This window comes from Dacryopinax primogenitus (assembly GCF_000292625.1).
Source record: "Dacryopinax primogenitus strain DJM-731 SS1 chromosome Unknown DACRYscaffold_17, whole genome shotgun sequence".
NCBI classification, from domain to species: domain Eukaryota; kingdom Fungi; phylum Basidiomycota; class Dacrymycetes; order Dacrymycetales; family Dacrymycetaceae; genus Dacryopinax; species Dacryopinax primogenitus.
Window position 1 is genome coordinate 860,109 of NW_024467214.1, and position 12,398 is coordinate 872,506.

The 12,398-nt window shown below is 50.7% G+C and overlaps 5 protein-coding genes across 5 annotated transcripts; 2 read left to right on the forward strand and 3 right to left on the reverse strand.

Annotated features, from left to right (window-relative positions):
- Positions 1-166: 166 nt before the first annotated feature.
- Positions 167-704, reverse strand: DACRYDRAFT_17783 (uncharacterized protein; the record flags this gene model as incomplete). The annotated part of the gene is made up of 4 exons (XM_040771308.1): positions 167-184; positions 217-479; positions 531-569; positions 632-704. The coding sequence occupies 4 exons, from the start codon at positions 702-704 to the stop codon at positions 167-169; spliced, it is 393 nt and encodes a 130-aa protein (XP_040626052.1).
- Positions 705-2,532: 1,828 nt separating this feature from the next.
- Positions 2,533-4,052, reverse strand: DACRYDRAFT_96371 (terpenoid synthase). Its single transcript, XM_040777365.1, has 10 exons — positions 3,957-4,052; positions 3,867-3,901; positions 3,741-3,816; positions 3,545-3,684; positions 3,366-3,490; positions 3,245-3,314; positions 3,179-3,191; positions 3,036-3,122; positions 2,703-2,983; positions 2,533-2,652 (listed from the first exon to the last, which is right to left on the reverse strand). Exons 1-10 carry the CDS (start codon positions 4,006-4,008, stop codon positions 2,554-2,556), a joined length of 978 nt encoding a protein of 325 aa, XP_040626053.1. The 5' UTR covers positions 4,009-4,052; the 3' UTR covers positions 2,533-2,553.
- Positions 4,053-5,438: 1,386 nt separating this feature from the next.
- DACRYDRAFT_56717 (cytochrome P450) lies at positions 5,439-7,503 on the forward strand (the record flags this gene model as incomplete). The annotated part of the gene is made up of 9 exons (XM_040775389.1): positions 5,439-5,646; positions 5,701-5,764; positions 5,893-6,011; positions 6,059-6,158; positions 6,211-6,358; positions 6,472-6,601; positions 6,704-6,772; positions 6,819-7,076; positions 7,127-7,503. The coding sequence occupies 9 exons, from the start codon at positions 5,439-5,441 to the stop codon at positions 7,501-7,503; spliced, it is 1,473 nt and encodes a 490-aa protein (XP_040626054.1).
- A 1,099-nt stretch (positions 7,504-8,602) lies between these two features.
- DACRYDRAFT_24191 (NAP-domain-containing protein) lies at positions 8,603-10,387 on the forward strand. Its single transcript, XM_040773589.1, has 7 exons — positions 8,603-8,799; positions 8,854-9,008; positions 9,171-9,422; positions 9,473-9,722; positions 9,776-9,960; positions 10,010-10,126; positions 10,181-10,387. Exons 1-7 carry the CDS (start codon positions 8,625-8,627, stop codon positions 10,262-10,264), a joined length of 1,218 nt encoding a protein of 405 aa, XP_040626055.1. The 5' UTR covers positions 8,603-8,624; the 3' UTR covers positions 10,265-10,387.
- Positions 10,388-10,606: 219 nt separating this feature from the next.
- DACRYDRAFT_56307 (ClpP/crotonase) lies at positions 10,607-11,605 on the reverse strand (the record flags this gene model as incomplete). The annotated part of the gene is made up of 6 exons (XM_040775366.1): positions 10,607-10,736; positions 10,785-10,878; positions 10,932-11,065; positions 11,121-11,311; positions 11,364-11,434; positions 11,497-11,605. Coding segments are annotated over 6 exons (729 nt in total), but the record flags the coding sequence as incomplete, so codon positions are not given.
- Between the last annotated feature and the right edge of the window lie 793 nt (positions 11,606-12,398).

Below are 12,398 nucleotides of genomic sequence, written 5' to 3' on the forward strand. Positions count from 1 at the left end.
GCCCCCCCCCCCCCCCCCCCATCGACCGTCACACCCACTAGCAGCAAAGCTCGGGCATAGCCCTACTCTGTACATCATGATATTATCATGTTTGTGTATTAGTCTATAGGCTTTATTCACATGCTCGAAGACAACTCTGGACAACACTGACAGAAATCCTTTGCTATCATTGGGCTTTCCGCGTCTATGGACAAAGCAGAGTTTAAAAAAACTCACCGCTTGTGCACGTTGATATGGCTTCTGAGTGAGTGAACAGCGGGCCAGATGGTCAACTTGGACATCCATTGATATACCGGATCCGTGTGACAGGAGGACCGTTACGGCCTCTCCTAAGGCAGGATAGAAGATATCCCTAATGCCGGTAACCACAACCGGCTTGAAGCCGAGTTCTTGGTGGAATTTATGGAGGGAGATGTCGTAGATGCGTGCTGCAGACGGGCTTGTGGCCGCCGCATCGGGGCGGCGATCCAAGATAGAAACTAGGTGCATGCATGAGTTCGGGTTCGCACGACAAAGGGAGGTTCACTCACCCGTATCGTCAGTCTCATCGCCCTCGGCGTGGCTCTCCTCTAGGGGAGGCGTACTGCAGCTCCTATTCTTTCTTCAGCGGTATCACTTCGAGACAGCACACGATCTTGATGGTTCGTACTAGTGGACGGCGGGGATGCCTCGCCGCGAGCGTCTTTGCTGATATGGCAGATCATCGAGAAGATATTTAACACCGTGGGTTGTCGCCGCGAAAGGCTGATAAGATGGTATCGAATGTGATTGAGGTCGTCAGCCAAAGCCGCAAGAACGACTGAGAAAAGGCATTTAACCAAAGATAGCCAGTGGGGTAGATGCAGGTTTCCATGTGATTGATGCTTCAGTGTCAAGACAAGCGAACAGGCCGAAGAGCAAGTACCGAAGTGTAGGTATGCCCGCTCACCACTCTCATCTGCTCGGCAGAACTCGGTTGTGATTCGTCCTTCGAGGCGCCAGCGTGATTCCAATGTTTAATATCGGAGAGCAATGTGGGGATGCCGATAACTGGGATTTTTCTTCGCATTTGGATGGTTGATTGATAAATCGAGGACGTCCTCCGATTTGGTCACCACGTTGCCCAGCACCTGTCCAACCATGAGGATATGATCGACCCCCGATATTTGACATGCGCACTTCATCCATGAGCTAAGTCTGACTCCCAATGTCAACATCTTGGCCTCGACGCACTCCCTGCAGAGTCACGCGGTCTGTCATCTACCCGCTCGCCCACTGCACGAAATATCTTGATCCTGGGCGCATGCTTGACATCGCCGAGTAGATTGGCACAATGGCGAGGTGGATCAACGGGGCAGAAACATGCGCTTTGCACGCCTGCGGGAGACGGAATCCGAAGGAGATGTAGCCGCATTTCCAGGCCGGATGGGCGAAAGATGATGATAGTCAGGGTGTGGGTGCAAAGGGGGATGATCAATGTACCAGCTATAACACTCCTTCGCCAACGTGTCTGTCTACAACACGGGACGATGTTCGGCATCTGGGTACAAGTATCGTCGGGTTAGTTATCTGGCGCCAATGTTTCTGTAGTCAGGATGATCCTTTGGTATGAAAATTTATTGTCGCCCGCAGCGCAGATCAGCAAGTACGAGAAGGTGGATAGTATTTCAGATGCGGACTCCGATCACATTATTTTCCCAAAGGGACTAAGTAACCCTGCAAGTTGTTGTCGCCGACATGTTTCTATATTTGGGTTAGCGCACGGATTCTTCCACACCTTTCGTACTCGGCATCCTCGGAACGGCAATTTAGAAGAGCTCAGGGCCATTATTATTTTTGACAGAAAAGATATCGTCTGTCATCTGGCCGTATCCATGTACACAGACCAAAGGTTCTCTCTGTCAGCATATGAGATTGAGTGGCAAGCGTTGAATTGTTTTGAGAGAAGGACCTCGGGCCGCATCGGTAGCCGCCTCATGTAAGTTAATGAGGCAATCTCAAAATCACGTTTGCACCGCGCAGCATCTCAGAAGATTTCGATTTGATCAAGCTTGCGCCTGATATTCCCGTCGAGTCCTTGAGATGCTGGCGAGAAGCCCGTTCCTGCAACGTTTCACGCGCGTCTTCCGTCCAGAAGCCTCGGGAAGTCATTGTTCGCACATTCTCAGGTTCATCAGCTCCGCTGAAATATTCTTGTTACCAGAGTAGACCACCCCCAGATGACGCATTGTTCTTGGTCCGGACGCCCATTCTGATATCTACCTGGCATCACACCTCGTGGTCGTCTGGACTCACCGATACCCTCCTCTGGAAGGAAACAAATACACAGCCGAAGTTTTGAATTCAACGGCCCCACCCGTTCGGCCTCGGATTTTGTGGTGTATTGGATCAGTTCTTTGAGGGAAGCGCGCCATGAACCGTCCACCATCGGACTGAAGTACCTTTGGCGATTTCCCCCTCTCTATGACGGCCAAGTCGCTACACACAAGGACAATTCCGGGATAATTCATCCCTTTAGTACTACTGTAACGAAGTAACATTGTACTGCTCGCATGTCCATTTCAGTAGACTGTATCAAATGGGAAGTGGGACAAAGCATGCCGTCGGCATTTCATCCACGTGATTGCGCAACGATTCATAACCCAATACACCGGTGAGATTGTATCTTCCGTTCTATGGGAGTAGTCATTAACGGAGTTTCGAATGGTAGACTCCGCTCGTACCTCTTCCGACCAGCTGATGTTTCCGCCCATAACGTGAGCAAGATTGATCATGTAGGTACATACTTTGGTGTTTTGGCCGAGAACGGGGTCCGTCATGACCGCCTCGGCCGCAAGCCAAAACTGTTGCTCTTTCTCGAGGAGCAACATATGGACGCGTTGGCGTGCGGCGGCAACGTCAAGATTTTCGCGGTCCATGAGAACCCGAACAACATTCATCCCGTCGGACTCGAAATCCTTCTCCTTCTCATAGGAATAGTAGTCGTTCGTTAGCCCGCTATGATCTGCCAGATGATCTGCGATTAGATCTCATCCGAGGCGACGGAGGGGCCCTACCAGCAACCATATCCTCGGCGTTACAAAAAAGCGGATGGGTGAGAATGCTATCATCGAAGTCAAAATCGAGTGCCCAGCGAACCCAATCTGCCAGGGATCAACCTGTCAGTCATGAGACGTGATCAAATATGGTGACAACGCACTGAGAAACATATGCTATCGATAGCATACATGTCAATCAGGGCATAGAAACGGAAGATAACTCGTACCACTCCGATGTTTGCACGACGAGCCATGAGATAATCCTCCAGCGTTGTGGTCGGGGGTTCGTAATGCGTGCTGAGATCATGTGATGAGCCCGATTCAATACATTTAGAGGCTGCGACCTACTCAAACCAGGCTTTCGTTAGTTTCACGTTCCAGATGAATTCTTGCCGGGACGACAACATCCGAACAGCTCGCCAGGTGATATTTAGCGATGCTGTGGCCGGATCAGGTGCGGCGGCTGCCGCCGGCTTTTGGAAAGGGTCAGCATCTGAGGTTCAGCTTTGTGTGCGCAGGTGACCCACCTCAAGGCCTTCTATGGCGGTCTTCATGAACGGAATTCTACTGAGATCCTTGTCGTTATCGATGTAATCGTCGGCCAGCAATATGAGGCCGCAGAGGCGACCCGCCCAGATTAACCGATCGGCATCGCCAGTCGGGACACCTGCCAGACGCTTGTAAGCTAAACGACACAGCAGCAACCGAGAAACTTGTGTTTACACCAGACGGCGAGGCCTCCAAGGTCGTGCTTAGCTAGAATCTTCTCCACGGGAATCCCAGATGGGAAGGGCCAGTACTAATAAACAAGAATGAACGGGCAGTGTTCTTATAGATGGTGGCACATACCTCGGCCAGCCAATCATTGATTCCTGTCCGAATCCCTGTAGGACAGGTCAGCTATCAGTTCACAACATTATCGTACATGCTTGAACTCACTTTGCGCCTGAGGATGGGAGGAAGAAGGCAGCATGCGAGGCTGAATAGCCATGGTAAACAATGATATGAGAGGGGGTGATCTAACTTCTGAATTTCATCGGACCATCTATATAGCGTTAGCCCTGTGCAGTCTTGAACGGAGCGAGCCTGGGACAGCTGGGTTTAGCATTCTCAACGTATGAGCTGGGGACATCCGAGAAGTGAATCAGGGAGCTGAGACGGCTCGCTCGAATTCGGAGATACACAGGGAGAACATGAGGCCAGTGGAAAGCTGCGATCTGGACCGCAAGGAAAGCCAACGGTGCTGTTGGAGCCCATGAGGGTGCTGTCAGAGATTCTCAGTTGTGAGAGAGGTGCTCCAGAAAGGCATGCCAACTCCGCGCCGTCAGTCATGATGAGAACCATTCCAAAGGGTGAGCGTGAAAGAGATATAAAAAAGAAGGATGCATGAAAGGGTATTGTGGTGAGCTCTTCCTGAGCTGTGAACGGAGTCTCTTTGTGCCTCGCTCGCCGGCACCGTCCCTGACCTTCGGAGAGGACCATAATTGGGCCGGTCACCGCGCGGTCTCCATTTTGTCCTATTACGTCTTCTTTCCTGGTCCCCGTTTTCTCTCACAGCCTGTGCTAGCGCTCTACACGCCCACGATATGACCACGCTTTCGGAAAAGGAATCGTTTCGCAGATCGAACCAGGAAGCACCGAGATGACGGCAAAACTTCTCTCTCTCTCGGATCTCATTCCAATCCGTTCGAGAAGACTACGCCCCATTCCGGTCTTCACTCTCCCACTCTTGGTTCGAGAGAAATTTAGACTTTTTTTCCTCTATCCCAGATGCCCGTCCACACCAGAGGCACGCCCTAGCCATTCCGATCCATCGACTCTCCATCTTGCATGCCCTATCTCACCTTTATATGTGCATTGTGCCGTAAGATCCTGATCTTCCCTTCCTCACGCCCTCGGGGGGAAAACAACCCTTTCCACGTTGCACACATCCTCGGACGAGATTGTGGGACATTGCATATCATTGCTGTCATTCTCATCGCGCGGATCATTACCGGCTCAAGGGTGCATTGCTCTGAAAACATGGATTCTCTTGGGATATTTGCCGAACGTGATTGAAGGCGCTAGCTAGGGTGGTTGCAGGAGGTGCTAATTGGAGATGACTGATCGGATGGATTGGGAACAGTCCGCAAGATATATCCCGCCTCTATGCATCGCCTACCACATCTCCTCTCTCTCTGTATTCGCCATGTTGTCATCTACCATGCTCATTCTTGCCTTCTTCTTGGGTGGCCTGGTACGTCTCGTTGCAGACTACGAGCGGAGAAACACTGATATGAAGTGCCATTTCAGATATCCCACCAAATATTTCGACACTATGAGCCCACCCTCATGCAAGCATCGGGCACCTTCGTCTTTGGTGAGGCTGCTCTGGCTTTGAGCTTGTGGAGTGGTCTTCTGCGGTCAGGCACCCCGATCAACATGTGGATTTCAACTTCGGCCGTCTATTTTATTTCTCTCACTGCCTCGATCCTGCTATATAGAGGATTTTTGCATCCTCTCGGACACGTACCGGGCCCTTTCGCCGCCTGTCTTTCCAAACTGTGGGCGGTTGCTATCACTCTGGGCGGCCGAAATCACGTCACGATTCTGGAATTGCATGCCAAGTATGGTGACTTCGTTCGCATTGGTATTGTGTATTGTGTTGGCATGCGCGTATCACTCGCTGATTTGCCGTCTTTAGGCCCTAACGAAGTATCTCTCTCGAATGTTGAGGCGATTCAGCAAATATATGGTCCGAGAAGCACGTACCCCGCAATCAACACATTTGTGCCACGCTAACTTGCAGTGAAGGTGATTGGAAACGCAGTGACTGGTGCTAATAGGCCATCCGATGACGTCGTGTATGTCTTCTGATTCTCCTACGTTCCTCTAGGTACAAGGGCGTTCCTCGGCCGGCACACTCCGAATCGTTGATGTCAATCCGCTCTCATGCTGAACATTCACAAAGGCATAAAATTTGGGATCGTGCTTTCACAACACGCGCCCTCAAAGGTACACAACATTGCTTCTTGTCATGTCTGTCCAGTGACCGCCGACAGATTATCACCCACTGCTTTCGAATCGGGTTCGTCAGCTCAGCGATCGGCTTGCGTCCGAATGTCTAAAAGGGACAGTGGATATTGGCAAATGGTTTAACGCGTCAGCAGTTTTCCTCATTAAAGTATGTCCCATGCTCAATGTTCTTGCTTAGCTGTGCGTTCGATGTTATGGGTGACCTTGCTTTTGATAGCGGGTTCGACATCGTCCAGAAGGGTGATATCGATGGATACTCCCGAACGTTGAATGAAGCTGTACGAATTGGTGCCATATTCATTAATCTCCCATGGACAGCGGTCAGTGTCATTCCCACATCCTCCTCAATAAAAACTGATCAGTTACAAAGGAACCGCTTGCATGGGTTGCAGTAAGCTCAGCTTTGAATATCTGAACAGCCTGTAACACCTCCCTCTAGGCCAAACTGCCTTGGCTTCCGGTAGCGTGCAAGAAAGCCAAGCTCGAGCGGTTCGCTCAGCAGCAAGTTCGTAAACGGCAGGCAAAGGTTGCTTATCGAAAAGATCTCTCATACTGGCTGGTATGTGCCAGTTAGTAGATGACTCTGGGTAAAGTGCCAGCTGAAGTGGAATAGATGGGTGAAGATAGCGGGAAGTGCGAGATATCATTATCTGACTTGGTTGGTACGTAAGGCGGTGCCGCAGCCGTCACCTGTGCGACTCAATTCTCTCCAGCCGAAGCGGTTCTGGTTATTGTCGCTGGTGCGCATGCTGGCTACTCTACTCTATGGTTTCTCAATGCCCTCAGGATCTGACTCAACTTCGCTGGTTGCCTTCTTCCTCCTCTACTTCCTCGCCCAACATCCCTCCGTCCTCAATCGCCTTCGTCAAGAGATACAGGATGTGTACATTACACATGGTGAACTGACCATCAATCATTTGAATGAGCTGCCGTATCTTAATGCTTGCATTAATGAGTCGTTGAGGCTATTTCCTCCCGTTCCCAATGGTCATCCTAGGCTCGCACCGAAAGGAGGTGCAACCGTCGGGGGTTACTTAATTCCCGGTAAGTCATTGGACAAAGTGTTTTAGAGATTGTACTCATGCGAATACCAGAGGGCACAACAGTGATTGTCCCTGCCTACACCATCCATCGTGATCCGAGATACTGGACTGAACCCAACGCCTTCCGGCCCGAGCGTTGGTTGCCTGAAGGAGTAATGGAAGGCTGGCATCATGACACTAGAGCATTCGTCCCCTTTTCGTATGGCCCATACAGCTGCATCGGCCGGAACCTCGGCCGGCAAGAGATTCGACTCACTATTGCTGCTGTCATCCAACGTTTCGATTTCCAGCTGGCGGCGGGATTCGATGCACGGGCATTTGAACAGCAGATTACCGGCGAGTTCTTACTGACTCGGCCCATGCTGCCCATGTTGCTTCGCGAACGTACAAAATGTGAGCGCGGATGGCACCAAGACAGCTCGTGCTGACGGGATTACAGCGTGAAGACCTCGAGGAAGTGACCCCTTTGGTGCCGTAAAACCACGAGGATCTATCAGACTCATCTAGTACATATGCAACCATGGGATAGAGGAATACAAGTGAACCTGTGCTATTTTTAGATGGTGGGAGTGGACATTTTGGCGAGAAGCTTGAATGATCGTCGATCCGTGTTATGGGATGGGATGTGTACGCACGTCTGGGCTAAGCAGTGATCAACAACATATTTGGAAGCAGCCAGATCTTCACCAATATCGCTCGTGAAGGTAGTGGTGATGCCGCCGTGACGTATAGCAAGGACAAGTAGAGATGAGCCGCCTTGTGTCCTGCGAAAGGCAAAGTCTCATCGAGGAAAGAGTGTCAGTAGAGGCGCATGTCAAGCTGGCACCGTCTGGGGTGATACCATGGAGGCCAGCCTTGCGGTGGAGAATTCAATGAGAAAACACCAGAGGCAAGCCACAGTTGAAGGATTCTTGCTATTTTAAGCTGAACCCAATGCAATGTATGTGTTGCGGCAACACATACATAGGAACGGTTACACTGATGAAGTAGTTGATGTATGTTACTGGGTTTCGCAAGCCGGCGGGCCATGCAAAAAATTAGTCTGGTCAACAGACGAAGGGCAACGTGGAGATAGAGGACGTGGAGACCGAGGGGAACATGAATTACACGATCTCGGTATATTCTGGAAGAGAAACACTCCTGGAATAGTTAAGTGTCTGATAAATGAACAGACTATCAATTCCGACGGTACTGGCCAACAGCACGCTTTGATAGGAGACGTTGGACTTGTTTCCAGCTTGTGGATGTTTCGCTCCAAGTGAGAATATTGTAAGATCCAGTTGTCAGAGGACAGTCATAACAATTAGCAGATGTTTTGCATGAGAGCGATACCCACAGGCGACTCGGAATAGCGTGTCGTTTGTTATTCCGTGTTCCCGTGCACTTGTAGGAAAACGCGGTCGCGGTGCTTGGGGAACGGAGGCAGAAAATGTAGCGGCAGCTGACTGACTCTTTCACCGTTCTCCTTGGGCCTTTCTCCATCTCTTTACTCTTTTCTTCCATCATCCATCATCGTTCATCTCAACTTTTTATATTCATCTACAAAACAATGTCAGAGAACGTCAACGTTCCAAAGAATCGTTTACCGAATCTTGCGGCCCCAACCCCGCAGAACACACCCTTGACGAACCAAGGCATTGCGCCCCAAGCGGTTTTGTCGCGTCCCGCCGTCCCCACCGTTGAGGAGAACGACGAGGAGGACGAAGACGAGGGAGATGATGACGGCAAGGCTATCCTCGACCCCCGTCTCGCACCCCAACTTATGCAGATGGTTCAAGGTCGCCTGGCTACCCTCGTAGGACAGTCCTCTGGCTATATCGAAAACCTCCCGTACAAGGTCAGGAGACGCGTCGAAGGCCTCAAAGGAATCCAGGTGGAGCATACCGAGCTGCAGGCAAAGTATCACCAGGAGATGCTCGAGCTTGAGAAGAAGGCACGTAATCTTCGATAACCCTTTGTATCTGAGGCGGGACTAGTCGATAGACCGGTTTCAAAGTGTATTTTCTCCCTGAAAGACGATGCCTCCATTTTGATTTAACCTTCGTTCTTCCCCTTGCGACGTAGAAGGTCACGAGAACTGACGTGCTCTCTTTAGTACAACTTGCTGAGTGAACCTCTGTACAAGCGTCGACTCGCCGTGATCCAGGGAGATCTGGAGCCGACTGATAAGGAGGTGGAAGCTGGTGTTGAGTCATCGAAGAAGGAAGAGGACGAAGACGTCTTCGACGAGGAGGAAGCAAAGAAGAAGGAGGAGGGTGATGACATCAAGGGCATCCCTGACTTCTGGCTCACGGCACTGCGCAACCACGTTGGTATTAGCGAGCTTATTACCGACCGAGATGAGGCGGTGAGTCAATTCATCTGAATATCAGTGTGGAATGTGATCCAAAAACGTAGGCGGTTCGCCATTTGACCGAGGTTACCCTTGCTTATCTAGATTCTCCGGCTCCTGGATACAAGCTCTCGTTCCACTTTTCTTCGAATGAATTCTTCACCAACTCTGTTCTCGAGAAGACGTATCATTACAAGGAAGAAGTGAGCTATCTGGGCGATTGGCTATACGACCACGCCGAAGGAACAACCATTGACTGGAAGGAAGACAAAGACCTTACGAAGGCGGTCGAAATCAAAAAGCAGCGAAACAAGAGTGAGTTTATTATGGTCACGTTGGTCATGAGTCTGACAACTCCCACTTTGAAGATACCAACCGCACCCGGCTCATCCGCAAGGTCATCCCAACGGACTCGTTCTTCAACTTCTTCGCTCCGCCTGTGCCTCCCACCGAAGAGCAGATGAATGACGATGATATTGACCCAGAGGAGCTCGAAGACATTGAGGAGCGCCTTGAGCTGGATTACCAGATTGGGGAGGACATCAAAGATCGGGTACGTAAGGACATGGAAATAACCAGTTAGGTTATTGATCAAGTAACAGATTATCCCGCGGGCGATTGATTACTTCACTGGGAAAGCCCTGAAGTATGATGGTCTTGACGAAGATGAAGACGAAGATGGCGAGGACGAGTACGACGAGGAGGAAGGAGATTTCGAGGTGATAATCTTTCAATCACGGGCTGTGCGGCATGTGCTGATCGTGCTCCACTAGGACGAGGATGACGATGACCTGCCCGCCAACCGTCAAGCACCCAAGGATGCTAGTCAAAAGCCAGAAGAGTGCCAACAACAGTAGTTCCCACCTTGTCCTTTCCCTCGACTCTTCTAATACCATTCTTGTCCGTACTTTCCCAACCTCCATTTTGCTCCTAACACTCTTTGGCACACGTCCCTCATTTCATAAATGCTATTCATATTCTCCATGCGGCGTGCACAATAAGGGAACGCGAGCCGTGCTCATACCTGACAGGATTACTGCCTGAATGGATTAGTTGAACCTGGTTCAGACTGCGAGAGCCGATGACATGTATCGCTATGATGCTACAGTAAATGAGACAGTCCGTGTGTACTTGACTTGGTGCCGAAGTGATGCTATTCACATATGTGGCATTATTGTGGCTGATGGCTGAGTCGGATTTTATAGTTTTCCTAGGTTAGCAAATTTCGGTGGTCGCTTGAGGCGAAAGGCCTCCATAGCCTCGGCCATATCGGTTGATTGCAACATAGTCGCATTCCAGGTGACAGTATACTCCAGATTATCTCTCACACTAAATAAACATCTCAGCTATGGATCGTGCGGACGATTGACAACGTACGAATGATCGCGAGCATGGTTCAACAAATGCTTAGTCCCCATAATTGCGATGGGTGACTTGCTTGCAATGACGCGGGCAGTTTCACATGCAGCAACTGAGCGAGAAGTCAGACGAACCCGAGCAGGCCAGAAGTTTATAAGTACTGACCAATGACTTCTTCCCTACTCCCCTGGACGACGCGAGAGACGAATCCTAGCCGCTCTGCCTCTCTGCAATCAAACTCGCGCGCTGTCAAGGCAAGTTCCCGCACAGCGCTGGCATTACCGACGATCTTAGGCAGCCTGGTAGGGCGATCATTGATCAGAAGAGTGGGAGGACGAAGTTCGAATGACTTACCTTGCTAGTGATCCGATGTCGGCCGCCAGACCGACGTCAATTTCCTTGATGCTAAAGCGAGCATCCGTGGCGCAGTACCGAATGTCGCAAGCACAAAGGATGTCGATGCCTAGGCCATAACAGAGTCCATGTACTGCACCGATCACTGGCTGAGTGCACTCTTCGATGGAGCTGATCGCTGCTTGAAATTGCTGGCCGATCTGTTAGCGCGTGGTCTATTGCTGTACGCGTTGGAGAACGCACGCTGATATGTCTTCTCCACTTGATGGCCCGGCGTGGCGCTTCATCCTCCCCCTTGCCGATCGTTTGTATGTCTGGATCAGCGACTGCGTAAATATGAGCCAACAGTCACGACTCTATCACCTGAGCTACGTACGATCCAATCCTGCGGTAAAGTGTTTCAAAGAAGATGCCAACACCACGATACGAACTGTCGGATCGTCTGAGATCGTTTGAAACGTCGCTCCGAGTTCTTCCCAGAATCTTTAGAGGTAAGCAAGGTAAGCGAGATCCGAGATCGTTCATGAATTACGTACGCTGTGTGAAACGCGTTCACCGGGGGCCTGGACGAACCATCAACATCAGAACTGAGCGAGGTGCTGGTAATGACTCACCGACACAGACCGAGGAGGAGCACCCCCTCTGCTGGCGAAGCGGCACGAACAAAGTTTCCTTCATATTGGGACGCGTCCATGTCGTGTTCGCAGCGAGTATGTACAGGGAAAGAAAAGAGCGAAAGGGAGTGCTCAAATGAGTGGTTGTGCAAAGAGGGGTTGCTAGGGGTTGCGGCTTTGGCGTGGCTGTGGGACGCACGTCGCGATACCAAGTCGAGGCAAAGGCACGGTTGATACGGGAATCCGATATTCACGAGGCTGACCAATATGGGAATAACCGATGCGATCACACCCGGCCGCAGAAAAAGGAAAATACTCCTTCACCACCGAGGTTACTACGGACGGGAGTGTTCCGTGTCTTGTAATGTATATGTGTAATGTGAGGCTCACCAAGACTTCAGTTTATGAAAAGAACACGGCCGTATTATTGAGTGAAGGAAAATAAGCCTGATCGAACGGGGGGATACCCGCCAATCTGCTTAACATGCATTTAACTGCAGCAAGATGACCACCTGGCAGGGTTATCACCCCATCAGGGTTAGGGTTAGGGTTAGGGTTAGGGTTAGGGTTAGGGTTAGGGTTAGGGTTAGGGTTAGGGTTAGGGTTAGGGTTAGGGTTAGGGTTAGGGTTAGGGTTAGGGTTAGGGTTAGGGTTAGGGTTAGGG